The sequence below is a fragment of the Rhinolophus hipposideros genome (assembly GCF_964194185.1).
Source record: "Rhinolophus hipposideros genome assembly, chromosome: X".
Lineage (NCBI taxonomy): Eukaryota > Metazoa > Chordata > Mammalia > Chiroptera > Rhinolophidae > Rhinolophus > Rhinolophus hipposideros.
This window is the reverse complement of record NC_138046.1, coordinates 51,633,484-51,651,492: the sequence shown is the minus strand read 5'-3', so window position 1 is coordinate 51,651,492 and position 18,009 is coordinate 51,633,484. Positions and strand designations below refer to the sequence as shown.

General features: G+C 34.9%; 1 protein-coding gene across 2 annotated transcripts in view; it reads left to right on the top strand.

The window, feature by feature from the left end:
- Nucleotides 1–18,009, top strand: part of NRK (Nik related kinase) — a 184,789-nt gene that overhangs the window by 155,860 nt on the left and 10,920 nt on the right. The window contains exons 22-26 of one of the 2 annotated variants that reach the window (XM_081043132.1): nt 491–634; nt 6,466–6,624; nt 14,880–14,984; nt 16,585–16,727; nt 17,020–17,169. In XM_081043132.1, coding sequence (XP_080899258.1) covers nt 491–634; nt 6,466–6,624; nt 14,880–14,984; nt 16,585–16,727; nt 17,020–17,169 — 701 coding nt within the window. The remainder of the gene's footprint in view (nt 1–490; nt 635–6,465; nt 6,625–14,879; nt 14,985–16,584; nt 16,728–17,019; nt 17,170–18,009) is intronic. The other variant, XM_081043133.1, reaches the window with a different exon arrangement.

Below are 18,009 nucleotides of genomic sequence, written 5' to 3'. Positions count from 1 at the left end.
TATTCATGAACACAGAATCACTCAATTTAAAATCAGTTTACATATAATTACTTTAAAAGCATTAAAGTCCTTAGTTATAGTTAGGAATGAGAAATCAACTGAATCAAAGTCTTTGCATATGCTAAACATCCTCAGTGTTTAATGGCAATTTTCAAAAAAGTTGATTGATTTTTATAAAGTTCGGGATACTACTAAAGGGTGCTGATATATGCATAAAGTTTTATTTGTGACATGGCACATTAGACACTAGCCAGTAGACTATTTCCAAGAGTTTATCTCCTATATTTTTATGTATTTCAATGAAATTTTGTTCTGTTGGTAGAGATTCCACTGTTATACAGAATGAGGTTAACATTAGACTAAAATGTTAAGTCACCTTTACATACATCAGAATATTGGCATGGCAGAAATAGTAACAATACTAACATAAATTCAATTACAAAAATGTAATCTGACCTAATATAGCACTTTTCTTTTTATATGTGAACAGGAGTGAATTTGCTGTTGGGAACCCGATCTAATCTGTATCTGATGGACAGAAGCGGAAAGGCAGATATTACTAAACTTATAAAAAGAAGACCATTCCGTCAGATTCAAGTTGTAGAGCCACTCAATTTGCTGATTACCATCTCCGGTTTGTTTAAGAACTAAAATTAGCTGAGTAATTATATAGATTAATTAGGTTGCAAACTGGGCTAAGGACTTTCTCAGGTGAAAGTGTTCATAGGAAAGCACTTTAAATAAAACATTTAATTGGGACACCAGGCTTTTTCCAACTTGTATTTTCTTACCTATTTACAACTTAAAGTAACTTCTGACTCTCCTTTGGTATCTGGATATTTGATTGTAATATACCTAACCTAGGTCAGTGATAAGAAAAAAAACATGCCATCTGCATTCTTTCAAGTCTTTTCTGAATAGCTACCTACTACTTTACAACTCACAATTTCACCCACCTATGCACACAAGACCACATTAACATCCACAATACACTTTTTTTTTATGATATAGCCAACATCACAAAGAACGGAGTGAACACTAATTGGATAAAATTGATACTTTCTGTCCCTGACACAACTTTATTATAAGGGCCTACTGATAGGGTTAGTAGCAAGAATGGATCCCCCTAAGGCCTTTCTACTTTTCCCACATACCATTTTCCCCGGAAAATAAGACCTACCTTGAAAATAAGCCCCAGTTAAGATTGTCAGCCAGATGGACGCATTTAGTACATTATGACGATGTTCCAAAAGAACATGACATGACTATTTGAATAAATGTAGATTGTTGTACATGAAAAAAAATAAGACATGCCTTGAGAGTATGCCCTAATGCGTCTTTTGGAGGTAAAATTAATATAAGACCCTCTCTTATTTTCGGGGAAATACGGTAATTGACCCGGTCTTATTTTCGGGGAAACACAGTAGTAGTTCAATTTCTCAGCTTTGGTCAGTCAGAGCATGAACCTTTGAAGGTAAGAGAGCAAGTAAATGGATGTTAGCAATGACTGTGATTACTAAACAGTACTTGGTATCAGGAAAACGCTAGTATTAAAGCTGACAATAGTTAAAACATGACAGATGAAAGTATGGGAAAGTAAAAAAAAATGATTTGACTTTAGAATAAAATGATGCTACTCATAGTCATCTATATATGTTTACATACTTCCTGTCCACACCTAATAGCAGTATTGCACATTAATTAATGATTATGCATATTTCTAAATATGATTAACTTTGCTTTCACTAAGTTTTGGTTAGAGGAGAAAATCCTCTGTGGATGTGCTTTCTCTAACCCAAATGCGCCCTTTTTAATGCTTAAGATTCTCTCAAATGTGGATTATTGTTTTCATCAAATCGTACTGAGAACATCAGTGTAGAAATATGCCTAATTTAGAGTACAAACTTATTTTACCATTTTAGAATGGCAACAGACATTGATGTCTGAATTCTAGCAGTTTCAAAACATGTCATGTAAAATTGTATTTCACATTCCCACATGAGTAAGAATCCTATTATTCGGCCTGGAAATATTGTAGTCGTGAACCTTAAAAATGAATATTAATTTACTATATAGAAAAAGAAATGGGTAATTTTATAATTTATTGGGGTGACAATTGTTAGTGAAATTACATACATTTCAGGTGTACAATTCTCCATACATCATCTATAAATCCCATTGTGTGTTCACCACGCAGAGTCAGTTCTCCTTCCATCACCATATATTTGATCCCACTTACCCTCATCTCCCACCTCCCAACCCCCTTACCCTCTGGTAACCACTAACCTATTGTCTGTGTCTATGAGTTTTTTTCTCATTTGTTTGTCTTGTTCTTTTGTTGTTTTTGGTTTATATACCACATATCAGTGAAATCATATGGCTCTCTGCTTTTTCTGTCTGACATATTTCGCTTAGCATCATACTCTCAAGACGCATCCATGTTGTCACAAATGTTCCTATATCATCTTTTCTTATTGACGAATAGTATTCCGTTGTGTATATATAACACAACTTCCTTATCCATTCATCTATCGAAGGACATTTTGATTGTTTCCATGTCTTGGCCACCGTAAACAAAGCTGCAATGAACATTGGAGCACACGTGCCTTTATGTATAAATGTTTTCAGATTATTTGAGTATATACCCAGGAGAGGAATTGCTGGGTCATATGGTAATTCCATTCATAATTTTTTGAGGAATCTCCACGCTGCCTTCCATAACAGCTGCACCAGTCTGCATTCCTACCAACAGTGTATGAGGGTTCCTTTTTCTCCACAGCCTGTCCAACACTTGTTCCTATTTGTCTAGTTGATGATAGCCATTCTGACTGGATGACGTGATAACTCATTGTGGTTTTTATTTCCATTTCTGTGATGATTAGAGATGTTGAGCATTTTTTCATATGTCTATTTGCCATTTGTATGTCCCCTTTGGAGAAATGTCTCTTAAGGTCCTCTGCCCATTTTTCAATTGGGTTGTTTGTTTTTTTGTTGTTGAGTTTCATGAGTTCCTTGTATATTTTGGATATTAGACCCTTATCGGAGGCACTGTTTGCAAAAATCTCCTCCAATTCAGTAGCTTGCCTATTTAGTTTTTTGATGGTTTCTTTTGCTATGCAGCAGTTTTTAAGTTTAATATAGTCCCATTCATTTATTTTAGGTTTTTACTTCCATTTCCTTAGGAGTCAAATTAATAAAATGTTCTTTGAACACAAGGTCCATAAGTTTAGTACCTATGTTTTCTTCTATGCAGTTTATTGGGTCAAGTCTTATGCTTAAGTCTTTCATCCATTTTGAATTAATTTTGGTACATGGTGACAGATAGCAGTCCAGTTTCATTGTTTTGCATGTGCCTATCCAATTCTCCCAGCACCATTTATTGAGGAGGCTGTCTTTCCTCCATTGTATGTTTATAGCTCTTTATCAAAAATTGTCTATCCATGTTTATGTAGTTTTATTTCTGGGTCCTTAATTCTATTCCATTGGTCTATGTGTCTGTTTTTCTGCCAATACCATGCTATTTTGGTTATTGTAGCCCTGTAGTACAAATTACAGTCAGGGTGTATGATACCTCCAGTATTTTTCTTTTTTCTTAAGATTGCTTTGGCTATTCGGGGTCTTTTGTGGTTCCAAACAAATCTGACATTTTTTGTACTATTTCTTTAAAAAATGGCATTGGGATTCTGATGGGGATTGCATTAAATCTGTACATTGCTTTGGGTAATATGGCCATTTTAACTATGTTGATTCTTCCAATCCATGAGCACGGAATGTCTTTCCATTTTTGTGTCGTCTTCAATTTCTTTCAAAAATGTCTTATACTTTTCAGCATATAGGTCCTTCACATCCTTGGTTAAGTTTATTCCGAGGTATTTATTTCTTTTAGCTGCAATTTCAAAAAGAATTGCTTTTTGTATTTCTTTTTCTGAGATTTCATTGTTAGTATATAGGAATGCAATGGACTTTTGTACGTTGATTTTGTAGCCAGCAACTTAACTGTATTTGTTCATTGTTTCTAACAGCTTTTTGGTGGCGTCTTTAGGGTTTTCTATATACAGTATCATGTCATGTGCAAAGAGTGATGATTTAACTTCTTCATTCCCAATTTGGATGCCTTTTATTTCTTTTTCTTGCCTTATTGCTCTGGCAAGGACTTTCAACACTATGTTGAAAAGCAGAGGTGATAGGGGACAGCGCTGTCGTGTTCCTGAACATAGAGTAAAGGGCTTCAGTTTTTCACCATTAATTATGAGATTAGCTGAGGGCTTGTCATATATGTCCTTTATTATGTTAAGGTATATCACTTATATACCTATTTTATTAAGTGTTTAATCATAAATGGATGTTGTATCTTGTCAAACGATTTTTATGCATCAATTAATATAATCATATGATTTTTGTGCTTTGTTTTCTTTATGTGATGTATCATATTGATGGATGTTCGGATGTTGAACCATCCTTGTGCCCCAGGGATGAACCGCACTTGGTTGTGATTAACAATCTTTTTAATACATTGTTGTATTCGATTTGCTAGAATTTTGTTTAGGATTTTTGCATCTGTATTCATCAGAGATATTGCTCTGTAGTTTCCTTTTTTTGTGTTGTCCTTACCAGCCTTTGGTATCAGGGTAAAGTTGGCCTCATAAAATGAGTTAGGAGTGCTGTCTCTTCTTAAATTTTTTGGAAGAGTTTGAGCAGGATTGGTATTGGATCTTCTTTGAAGGTTTGGTAGAATTCACTAGGGAAGCCATCTGGTCCCGAACTTGTGCTTTTGGGAAGGTTTTGGATGACTGATTCAATTTTGTTACTGGTGATCAGTCTGTTTAGATTTTCCAGTTCTTCATGGTTCACTCTTGGAAGGCTATATGTTTCTAAGAACTTGTCCATTTCTTCTAGGGTATAGAATTTGGTGGCATATAGCCCTTCATAGTATTCTTGGATGATCCTTTGTATTTCTGTGGTGTCTGTGATAACTTCCCCTTTTTCATTTCTGATTTTGTTAATTAGTGTCTTATCTCTTTCTTTCTTAGTGAGTCTAGCAAAGGGTTTGTCAATTTTGTTAATTTTTTCAAAGAACCAGCTCTTTGTCACATTAATTTTTTCTATTGTCTTTTTGTTCTCTATTTCATTTAGTTCTGCTCTGATTTTTGTTATTTCCTTTCTTCTGCTGACCTTGGGTTTCACTTGTTCTTCTTTTTCTAGTTCTTTAAGGTTTAATATGAGGATTTTTATTTGGGATTTTTCTTGTTTCTTGAGATAGGCCTGTAATGATATGAATTTTTTTCTTAAAACTGCTTTCGCTGCTTCCCAAAAATTTTGGTAGGATATATTTTCATTGTCATTTGTTTCTATGTATCTTTTGATCACTCCTGTGATTTCTTCTTTGACCCTGTCGTTCTTTCAAAGCATGTTGTTTAATCTCCAAGTATTTGTTTTTATTTCCTGCTTCTTTTTGCAGTTGATCCAATTTCAAAGCCTTGTGATCAGAGAATATGCTTGGTATGATTCCAATCTTTTTAAATTTGCTGAGGCTGATTTAATGTCCCCATATATGGTTTATCCTTGAGAATGTTCCATGTACACTAGAAATGAATGTATAGTCTGATGTTTTAGGATGAAGTGCTCTATATATGTCAATGATGTCCATTTCATCTAATGTTTCATTTAGGGCTGCTATTTCGTTATTTTCTGTTTGGATGATCTATCCATAGCTGTCAATTATGTATTTAAGTCCCCTAGTTTAATTGTGTTTGGTCAATTTCTCCCTTTAGTTCTGTTAGTAGTTGTTTGGTATATTGCGGTGCTCCCTGATTGTGGTCATAAATATTGATGACTGTTATGTCATCTTGTTTATAGTCCCCTTTACCATTTTGAAATGTCCATCTTTGTCTCTTCTTATCCTTTTCACCCTAAAGTCTGTTTCATCCGATATCATTATGGCTACACCTGATTTTCTCTGGATACCATTTGCTAGAAATGTCAATGTCCACCTTTCACTTTGAGTCTATGCTTGTCCTTGTAGCTGAGATGTGTCTCTTGGAGACAGCATATGGTTGGGTTTAGTTTTTGATCCAATCTACTACTCTCTGCCTTTTTATTAGTGAATTCAGTGCATATACATTTAGGGTGATTATTGACATGTGAGGATTTCCTGTCATTCTATCTTTAATTTTCTGTTAAGGCTGTGTCTGCATTCTTTCTTTGCCTTTTTTGTTTTTGTCTATTATTTCTGTGTGGTGGTATTCCATGATGTTTCCCTTTGTTTCTTCTTTTATTACAGTATATATTTCAGTTCTGGATGTTTTTTGAGTGGTTACCCTTAAGTTTATGTAAAAGAAAGTGTGTGTAAGTGCCTTTAACTTTAGCAAAAAAAAATTCTTTAAAAGGCAAAATACCTTTACTTTTTTATTCTTCTAACATATGCAAACTAGACTGAATTGAAACACTCTCTTTTTTATCTATCAGGACGTAAGAACAGACTTCGGGTGTATCATTTGACCTGGTTGAGGAACAAGATTTTGAATAATGATCCAGAAAGTAAAAGAAGACAAGAGGAAATGCTAAAGACAGAGGAAGCCTGCAAAGCTATTGATAAGTTGACAGGCTGTGAGCACTTCAGTGTTCGTAAGTCCCATTTCATGTTGAATATAGGTTGACAAATTTTGCTTCCCTTCATTTGGTGAAGTACATTGTTGTGAAAGGAAAGTAGAGAAAGAAAAAAAATGTAACTTCATATACAAAAATGAGTGAATTTTATTGAAACATCTTCCAGGTCTTTTATGCCACAGTTATGGCTGTTATTGAGGAAAATATTGATTGATTTAAATAGCTATTGAAGTTAAATTTGGTTTACTTTCTCTCGTTTCTTTTCTCCCCAGTCACTCTAATTAATCCAGATGAACTGATATTATTTTCCGGTCTCTTTATTAACTTCAACTATATAAATATCCTTGATGTATCTTCTGTAACCTGAATAGTGATTCGTATGACATCTTTCTTTGAAACAGCAATAAATAAAATCACATAATAATTCTTTTTATTTTTAATTGCAAAACCCCTCTTGATACTGACCAGGAAACTTTACGATGAATCAAAAGGAAAATTCTTCTATGATCTGCTGGCTGTCACTCCCACTGTCCAGATTCATGAATATAACTGCTAAATATTTCCTGTCTTATTAGAGTGTTTTCATATCCCCTGTCTCCTCACAACCATCCACTGTGAAATGGAGTAATGACTCCAGAGTTTCAGAATCTTGCTTTCATCTGTTAACAATTGGGAAATAATGTTATCCCATTCTGTTCTGTTTCTGAAGCAAATCCCCCTATTCTAGGCCTTCATTTTTCTTCTTCTTCACTAGTTGCCCCATCAGACAGAACTAACGATACAGGTAAGAGATAGCTAGAATCACATAATATGAGTTGCATCAGTATATTTCTATTCTGACTGACAATGTCTGTTCTGCATATAAAGAGGTTTTCCTATGATAGGTTTCCATATGTGTGTACATATGTACACATACACCATTGAAGAGAGAAATGAACACCCAAATTAGACATTAAATATACTACTTTCTTCTAGTTTCATGTATCACCACTTTCCTTCAAGTCATATTATGTAAATGTGGTAGCCAGAAGTGAATGACATCCCCAGATGTTAACCCAGGAATTCATATAGGAGAATTGTTTCCTACCAACTTGCAAATTTTTTAGTTCAATAAGAGAGAGTTTACAAAGATAACCATCTTGCAAATCTGTGCTCTTGGTAGATGGAAGAGCTAGGACTAGCTAAGTCTAGTTTTCCTGGCTGACCTTATTCAAACCCAACCCAGTTCTCATATTAAAGAAAAACATTTGTCCTACTGACAGATGAAACAGTAGAATTACTTCGCTTATTGGGGGTTTATTTTATTTATTTTTATGAGATTTATTGGGGTGGCAATGGTTAGTAAAATTATATAGGTTTCAAGTTAATCATGCTTCTTTGAACATCTGGGAACAGTGCAAAGGAAAAAAAGTGTAAGCTAGAAGAGAGAGAGAGACCTTACATATTGGTTTCAGATAAGTCTGGCTAGAGAGGACAGAGGCAATGTCCCCGTGAAGTAAGAGAGGTTTTAGTACAAAGTATAAATCTAGAAGGTAGGACAATATATCCCATAAGATACAGAAGGTCTAGCTAGAAAGAAAACCATATACTATTTTATTCATTTTTCTCTTTAAGTAAAAGCTCTATTGAAATAATTTGCATACCATAAAATGTACCCATTTAAAAGTATATAATTAAATGGTTATGGTTATAGAATTGTGCAACCATCACCGTGATTTAATTTTCATCTTCCCGACCACCATTAGCAGTCACTCCACATTCAGTGCCTCTTACATTCACATTATTCCCCTCACAATCCTAGGTAATGTCAACTGATGGTCGTTGGTGCCAATTCCAGTGCCAATAGGAATCCCTAATAGGGATGTGGTAAAGAAGGAAACTGTTTTCAATGCAAACAGCTCAGTTGTGATACAGTGCAACTGTGTAACAGCTCAAAAGTATTATAGCTCAAGTATGAAGCAGCAAGGCTGTGAAACAGCTTGGCTGTGAGTTGGCCTTGTGGTGAGGCCCCTCTCAGGCTAGACAGCTCTGCTTTGGTCTTGTCTGGTCTGCTCCACTTCTCCAGACCGGTGCACAACATTCTGTGTTGTGCTGGTCTGTTCCACTCTATTCTAGTGAGATGTATTTGGTGTTTCAGATCTAGTTGGGAAACATAGGCTTTACTCTTCCATGGAAAAGGAAAGTGCACTGTCTAAGACAGAGGGGAGCTGACTTATATAGTAGGCAGAAGTCCCCACCCCTGGTCCCTGATTGGTTCATCTTCATGCAAATGAGGACTTCAAATCCTCATAGTTTGATTGGTCTGAAGGTCATTGTCCTGGTTAGTCACAATGGGGCACTCTGATGAGTTGGTGAAGATGTTGTTGGGGATATAGCTGCACAGTTTGGATTGGATGAGGAAAGCCTCAGTCCTATTGGTTGAAATACAATTCCAGGAACTCCTTTATAAGAGCTAGCTCAGCTAACAGAAACAGAGTAGACAGGCAGTTGACTGTGGGAGGCAGGCAGTTGAGTGCAGGCTTCTCCCTGAAGTATGGTTTATGTAAGAGGCCCCTATTTAGAAATGGCTGCTAGGCTCTGCTTTTAAATTTCAGCCCACTTAGCCACCAGGTACCCTTCTCAGTAGATATCTTCTTTCTCAGGGTCCACAGTAACCACTGATCTACTTTCTTTTGCTATAGATTTGTCTCTTCTGGACAATGTATTTAAATGGAATCTCACATTATGAGGTCTTTTGTGACAGGCTTCTGTCACTTAACATATTTTCAAGGTTCATCCATTGTGTAGCCTGTGCAACATGTATCAGTGCTTCCTTTTTATTGTTGACTAGTATTGCACTTTATAGATATATCACCTTCGGTTTATCCATTTTTTTAATGTATCTGTTATTTATACTTTTACACTCATTCCACTTATTAGCTGTTAGGAATAATGATGGTATGAACATTTTCATACATGTTTTTATACATGAGAATAAAAGATTTCTTTCTCTTGGATAGAACTTTCAGACAGTTTTCCAGTGTCTGCACCATTTTACATTGCCATAAGTATGAAAGCTCCATTTTCTTTTCATCCTTGTTAACACTTGCAATTGTCTGTCTTTTGATTCTAGCATTCAAGTGGGTGAAATGTTGCATGCATCTCATTGTTATAATTTGAATTTCTCTGATGGCTACTGTCATTGAACATCTTTGTCAGTGTTTAATGGCCATTTGTGTATCTTCCTTGGGTTATTTGTCTTCTTGTTGTTGAATCTTAAGCAATCGTTTTATACTAGACCCCTATTAGATAAATGATTTGCAAAGATTTTCTCTCATTCCATAGGTTGCCTTTTCACTTCTCTAACAGTGTCCTTTCATGCACAAACATTTCAATTTTGATAAAATCTGGTTTATCTACATTTTTTTTTATTTTTTTAAATATTAATTAAGTTAATTGGGATGACACTGGTTAATAAAATTATGTAGGTTTCAAGTGTACAATTCCATAATACATCATTTATATATTGCATTGTGTGTTCAACACCCCAAATCAAATCTCCTTCCATCACCATATATTTGGCCCCCTTTACCCTCTCCTACATTCCCCCTCCCTCTTGGTAACCCTCTGGTAACCATTAAACTGGTGTCTTTATCTATGAGTTTTTGCTTATTTATCTTGTTCGTTTGTTGCTTTCCGTTACATATTCCACCACATATGAGTGAAATCATATGGTTCTCAACTGTTTCTGCCTGACTTATTTCGCTTAGCATGGTAGTCTCAAGATCCATCCATGTTGTCACAAATGGCAGTATTTCATCTTTTCTTATGGCTGAGTAATATTCCATTGTACATATGTACCACAGCTTCTTTATCCAATCATCTATGAAAGGACACTTTTGTTGTTTCCCTGTCTTAAATAATGCTACAGTGAACATAAGGGTACATATATCTTTATGGATAAATGTTTTCAGATTTTTTGTGTAGATATCCAAAAGAGGGATTGCTGGATCATACAGTAACTCTATTCTTAAATTTTTGAAGAACTACCATACTGTTTTCCATAGTGGCTGTACCAATTTATATCCCCACCAGCAGTTTATGAGGGCTCCTTTTTCTCCACAACCTCTCCAACACTTGTTATTAATTGTCTTGTTGATGATAGCCATTCTAAAAGATGTGAGGTGGTATCTCACTGCGGTTTTGATTTTAATTTCCCTAACAGCTAGTGAAGTTGAGCATCTTTTCATATATTTGTTGGCCATTTGTATGTCTTTTTGGGAGAACTGTCTGTTCAGATCCTCTGCCCATTTTTTTTAAATGGGATTGTTTGCTTTTTTCATTATTGAGTTGTCGGAATTCTTTATGTATTTTGGGTATTAGCTCTTTATCAGAGACATTGCTTGCAAATATCTTCTCCCATTTGGTTGGTTGCCTCTTTGTTTTGATGATGGTTTCTTTTGCTGTAGAGAAGCTTTTTAGTTTGATATAGTCCTATTCCTTTATTTTTGCTTTCAATTCCCTTGCCTTTGGAGTCAAATTCATAAAATCCTCTCTAAGACCAAGGTCCATAAGTTTAGTGCCTGTCTTTTTGTCTATGTGATATTTTGTTTCCTGTCTTATATTTAGCTCTTTAATCCATTTAGAGTTAATTTTGGTATACGGTGACAGATAGCAGTCTATTTTCATTATTTTGCATGTGGCTTTCCAATTTTCCCAGAACCGTTTACTGAAGAGGCTTTCTTACCTCCATTGTATGTTTTTAACTCCTGTTTTTAAAAATTACTTGCTCATAGATATGTGGTTTTATTTCTGAGTGCTCAGTCCTGTTCCATTGGTCTGTATGTCTGTTTTTCTGACAGTCCCGTGCTGTTTTGATTATTGTTGCTTTATAGAATACTCTGAAGTCAGGAAGTATGATACTTCTGGCCTTGTTTTTTTTTTTCTCAGGAATGCTTTGTCTATTGGGGATCTTCTGTGATTCCATACAAATTTGATGATGTTTTGCTCTATTTCTTTAAAAAAATGTCATTAAGATTTTTCTGGGGGTTGCATTAAATCTGTGTATTGCTTTGCATAATATTACCATTTTTCAAATTATAGTTTATTAGGGTTACAATTGTTAGTAAAGTTACATAGGTTTCAGGTGTACAATTCTGTAATACATCATCTATAATATTGCAGTTTTTAACTATATTGTTTCTTCCAATCCATGAACACAGAATATCTTTCCATTTCTTTGTGTCTTCTTTAATTTCTTTTAATAATGTCCTATAGTTTTCAGTGTGTAGGTCCTTCATATCCTTCATTAAGTTTATCCTAAGTGTTTTATTTTAATTTTGTAATTGTAGAATGAATGGGCTTTTTTCATTTCTTTTTTCTGAAATTTCATTGTTAGTCTATAGGAACACAATGTACTTTTGTAAATTGATTTTGTATCCTGCAAGTTTACTGTATTTGTTTATTGTTTTTAATCGTTTTTTGGTGGAGTCTTTAGGATTTTCTCTATAAAGAATCATGTCGTCTGTAAAACGTGACAATTTGGCTTCTTCATTCCCAATGGGATGCCTTTCATTTCCTTCTCTTGCCTGATAGCTGTGGCTAGGACTTCCAATACTACGTTGAATAACAGTGGTGACACAGGGCATTTCTGTCTTGTTCCTGATCTTAGAGGAAAAGCTTTTAGTTTTTCACTATTAAGTGTGATATTAGCTGAGAGTTTGTTGTATATGGTATATTGTGTTGAGGTACTTTCCTTCTATGCCCATTTTATTAAGTGTTTTAATTATAAATGGAATTTGTATCTTGTCAAATGCTTTTTCTGCATCTATTGATACAATTTTTATCCTTTATTTTGTTTATGTAATGTACCACATTGTTCAATTTCCATATGTTGAACTAACCCTATACCCCTGGATGGAACCCAAATTGCTCATGATGTATAATCTTATTAATGTATTGTTTTATTCGATTTGCTAGTATTTTGTTTAGGATTTTTATATCTGTTATCATCAGAGATATTGGTCTGTAGTTTTTTTTTTGTTTTTTGTTTGTTTGTTTGTTTGTTTTTGTGTGTGTGTGTTATGCTTACCAAGTTTTTGTATCAGGGTAGTGTTGATCTCATAAAATGAATTAGGAAACATTGCCTCTTCTTTAATTTTTTGGAAGAGTTGAAAAATGGTAGCAAGAGACAAAGATGGGTATTTAATAATGATAAAGGGGACAAAACATAGAAGACATAACACTTATCAATCTATATGCTTCCAGTCAGGGAGCACCGAAATATATAAAACAACTACTAACAGAAGAAATGGTGAAACTGACAAATCAATTTATAGTAGGGGACCTAAATACACAGTGGGTATAGATCATCCAAACAGAAAATCAATAAAGAGATATCAGCCTGAAATGATACGTTAAACAAAATAGACATAATCAACATTTACAGGGTCTTTCCAAGAACACCAGATTATACATTCTTCTCTAGTGCACAGGTAACATTCTCAAGTATAGAAGACATGTTGGGAAACAAAATTAGCCTCAACAAATTTGAGAATATTGAAATCATACCAAGCATATTCTCCAACCACAATACTTTGAAAATAGAGATCATCTACGAAAAGAAATTGGGGGAAAAATCTCAATTATGTGGAGGTTAAACAACATGTTACTAAAAAAGGACTGAGTCAAAGAAAAAATAGAGATGAAGAGATACATAGAAACAAATGAGAATGAAAATAAAACACATCAAAAATTTTGGTATGCTGCAAAAGTGGTAATAAGAAGGAAGTTTGTATCATTGCAAGCCTATTTCAAGAAACAAGAAAAATCCCTAATAAGCAACCTAACATTACATCTTAAAGAACTAGAAAAATTAGAACAAATGAAGACCAAAGTCAGCAGAGGGAAAGAAATAATAAAAATTAGAGCAGAATTAAATGAAATAAAGAACTAAAAGGCAGTAGAAAAATTAATGCAACAAAGAGCTAGTTCTTTGAAAAGATTAATAAAGTTGACAACCCCTGGCTAGACTCACTAAACAAAAAAGAGAAAAGACACAAACAAACAAAATCATGAAAGAAGTTATGACAGATATCACAGAAACACAGGAGATCAATGAAGAATACTATGAAAGACTATATACTACCAAATTCAATAACCTGGAAGAAATGGGTAAGTTCTTAGAAATATATAACCTTCCTAGACTGAATCACCAAGAACTTGAAAACCAAAATAGACTAATTAACAGCAAGGAAATTGAAACAATCATCATATATAGATGATGTATAACAGAATTGTACACTTGAAACTTATGTAACTTTACTAACCATTGTCACTCCTGTAATCTTTAAGTAAAAACAAACAAACAAAAAAACCAAACAGATGACTTCACAAGTGAATTCTACCAAGCATTCAAAGACGATTTAATACATTTTTTTCTTTTGTTACTTATGCCTTTGGTGTCAAATATAAGAATCCATTGCCATGAAGATTTATTCCTATATTTACTTCTAAGAATTTTATAATTTTAGCTCTTACATTTTGTCTTAATTTTTTATGTGTGATGTAAGATAAAGGGTCCAACTTTCCTCTTTTGTATGTGGATATTCAGTTGTCCAAGTACCATTTGTTGAAGAGACTATTTTTTTTCTCTGTTGAATGATCTTGACATCATTGACCATAGATGTATGGGTTTATTTATAAAGTCCCAACTCTACTCCATTGATCTATATGCCTGTCTTTATGTCAGTACTACACTGTTTTGATTAGTGGAGCTTGCAGTAAGTTTTGAAATTGGGAAGTGTGAGTCCTCCAACTTTGTTTTTCTTTTTAAAGATTGTTGTGGCCATGTGAGGCCTCTTCAAATTCCATGTGAATTGTAGAATCAGCATTTGCATTTCTGCATTAAAAGTCAGTGGAATTTTAAGAGAGATGGCACTGAATATGTAGATCACTTTGGATAGTATTGCGCTTTAACAATGCTAAATCTCATCCATGAACAAAAGAAGTCTTTACGTTTATTTAGGTCTTCTTCAGTTTCTTTGATCAGTGGTCTACAGTTTGCAGTGTATGACTTAAAGTGCTCTTTAAGGCTAATGCTTACATTCCATTAAACTGTATAATAATTTTGTTGCCTTTGGGTGGGGCATCAAATTGTAACCAAATAACTTCTCTAAAAATATGTGATCTGTGCTCTTACGCTGTGGTTATTAGACTTCTGTGACAAATACAAATACTTGAGTGTTCTTGTTAACTCTGTGGCATTGTTACTTCTTTGTATTTTATCATTGTAGTCCAACATGAAGAAACAACATATATTGCAATTGCTTTGAAATCTTCAATTCACCTTTATGCTTGGGCACCAAAGTCTTTTGATGAAAGCACTGCTATTAAAGTAAGTGATCTCCTTTTCCTTTTGATAATATGTTTTTCATTTTGAGAAATTGTAAAGCAAAAAATATTTTGGTGTATAATAGCAGAAATATATACCTTCTACAATTAATGTAATTTGAATATGCCATCTCAATAATTATCATTTAACCCTTTTTTTAGACAATTCACAGGCTTCACAGCAAGGGAGAATGTGAGGAAAATCCCTGACCCCTTCCTTCCCTTAGAGGACCTCCCCACCAGCTCCTCACTCCCAATACCTGTAGTCAACACGGAGACCTTCTCTTCTAGAGCCCCAACACAGGCCTTGGGTGCCACTCCAATGACTTGAAGTTGAGAAAGTCCTCGTTCAATCTTAGAGCGGGGGGGTGGGGGTGGAGAGCAGAGGGAAGGTAAGGAAAGGTGTGGCAATGGTAGAGGGGGGAACCCAATGATAGAAGAATGAAGGAAGAGAAAGCCTTTAATTACTAGGGCTACAATAGATGGGGGTGGGGAGGAAAAGGTGGGTGTATATTCCTTCCAAGCTGGAACTCTAAACACATTTTTCTCTAGAACTATTGCAAGGAATGGTGGTTAGGCTTATTTGGATTACCAGTACTATTTCCATCTTTATTATGGTTTAACTGAACTTCTATGGATCAGCCTCTTAAGGTAACAATTTAGCATCCTAAACAGTTAAGTTGCTGATGGTTTTTTAAGCCACATCTCATAAACTGGGGACTCTTTTTACCTGTATTATCATTTTATAATGCTTCAGAATTCCACATAAATAAGATTGTATTATACTTATTCCATAGTAAGGACCGATTAATGAACTGGTAGCATTATATAGAGTCTTAATCTGGGACATGCATAAGAATCATCTGGAGCGTTTGTTGAAAGTTTGAATCTCAGACCCAACCCCAGGCCAAATTAATATGTCTGGAGTGTGGCCTGGGAATCTTTAGCAAATGTCCCAGGTAATTTTGAACTAGGTGGTCCATGGACAAGTTTTTACAAAGTGCTGATAAGGACACATCATGATGGACCTCAGCAAGGTATTCATGAAATTCTTTTGTGTCTTAAGTCAAGATCTGTTCACATGGTGTATATTGTATGCCAAAACATCATATGTATACAATAAAGATGAGCTAATTTTTACGGCTACCCGTCAATGTCTATTTGAACAATAAATATGTTATTTTATAACTAGCATAGACTACTATACAGACAATCTGGGCCTTCCCTGACATAAATCACATCCCTGATCTGATCTCCCTAAATTGGGCCTTGGGTCAGCTGTCAGTATTTGGATATGGGTTTGTTCTTGGGTGTCTGCTGATTGGTCAGAGCTGCCTGGTATGGAGCTGGAAAGCAAAGAAGATAAGTACCAACACTCTGTCTAGCCTGATACACAGTTCCTCGTCCAAGTCCTCACTCCAGTTCTTGAATCCTACCTCATGGCTACAGTATGGTGAATCCTGTGATGCCCAGTCCTCTACTGTGACCTGAACTTAGCAGTGAATCCTGTTTGGCTTTTTGTTTCCTTGGACTAGGAACCATAGGAGCCTAGAGTACATCCAATCTATGGTAGGTTAACGTGTCTGGCCTTTTTCATTCCCCACCAAGTATGCATTGATCAATCAGCAGACTCTGAAGGAGACTACATGTCCTATGAAGCCTATATACGAATACTGGCAAAAATACAGGCAGCTGATCCAGCGAACCGTTTTAAGAGACCAGATGAGCTCCTTCATTTGCTGAAGCTCAAGGCAAGGAATTTAAAAACAGCAAACAGGGTTCAGGGCCATACAAGTCTCTTATGATTATTAGAGATTTGGGCTTTGAAGGGAAAGTCAATATTATTGAGAACCTGAATATAAGTATGTTCTTATTGTAGTACCAGACCTAATAATAGTTGTAATATATAAGTTTCTAAATACATGGTGTAATTTTTTAAAAATCATCTGGGTTTTATAAACCTGTTAAACAAAAGGGCAGGGGAATTTTTGCCTTAGAGTGTCATTTTTGGCCTTTTCGCTCTATTTGGTTTTATGTTTACAGGTATTTCCAACATTTGGTCATAAGCCAGTGACAGTTGACCTGGCTATTGGTTCTGAAAAAAGACTAAAGATTTTCTTCAGCTCAGCAGATGGATATCACATCATTGATGCAGAATCTGAGGTTATGTCTGATGTGACCCTGCCAAATAACGTAAGATCCCTGGAAATTATTGTTTACCACAATTTGAGTTTTCAACAACTGTCAAAACTCTTAAAGATTAAAAATATGATTATCAATAGCTATACTAGAACTGAGACCTAAAAGGTAAGTCTAGAGTGCCAGAAAGTAAAATGCATAAACAAAAATCACTAATGGCTTCATAGTCCAGACAGCTGATTCTGTGCTACAGATAAATAGTGTTGGTCTGGCACAGTGCTTTTTGTGTGTTCTTAAATGAGTAGAGTTTACACTTAATCGGGACTTCGGTTGATAAACAAAAGATCTGACAACACCAGGCACACGTTACCAACTAGCCGTTATCAATGGAACTGCTTTGTGCCTGCCTCCTTTTACATGGAGTATGCTATGCATCTTGTATCCATTCACCTTTATGTATTTATAATGACTTCCACTAATAGGCATATGACTTTGCATTCCTTGCTTTAATCCTCCTGCACCCCATAATTTATTAGCAGATTCTTTAAAAATACACCAGGATTGCAGCATTTTTATGTACATCTCCCTTTATCCATGTTATAGTACTTGAACTGTGATATATAGGAAATGATCATAAAGTGTTCTCTTATAATATCAACTATACTTAAAATTTCTGATCAAGGAATTCAGCATTATAAAGCTAATGCATCTCAACTCTTAAATAATTATAAATAATGAAAATATGACACATCTAAGAAATGGTTATTTGTAAAAATACTGTATGCATCATTTCTATAAAGAGCTGAAACATAATATAGTACTACCCATCCCCCACACACCATACAAAATATAATTCTGCCTGTGTCTCAAATTTATTGGTGGCAATCATGTTTT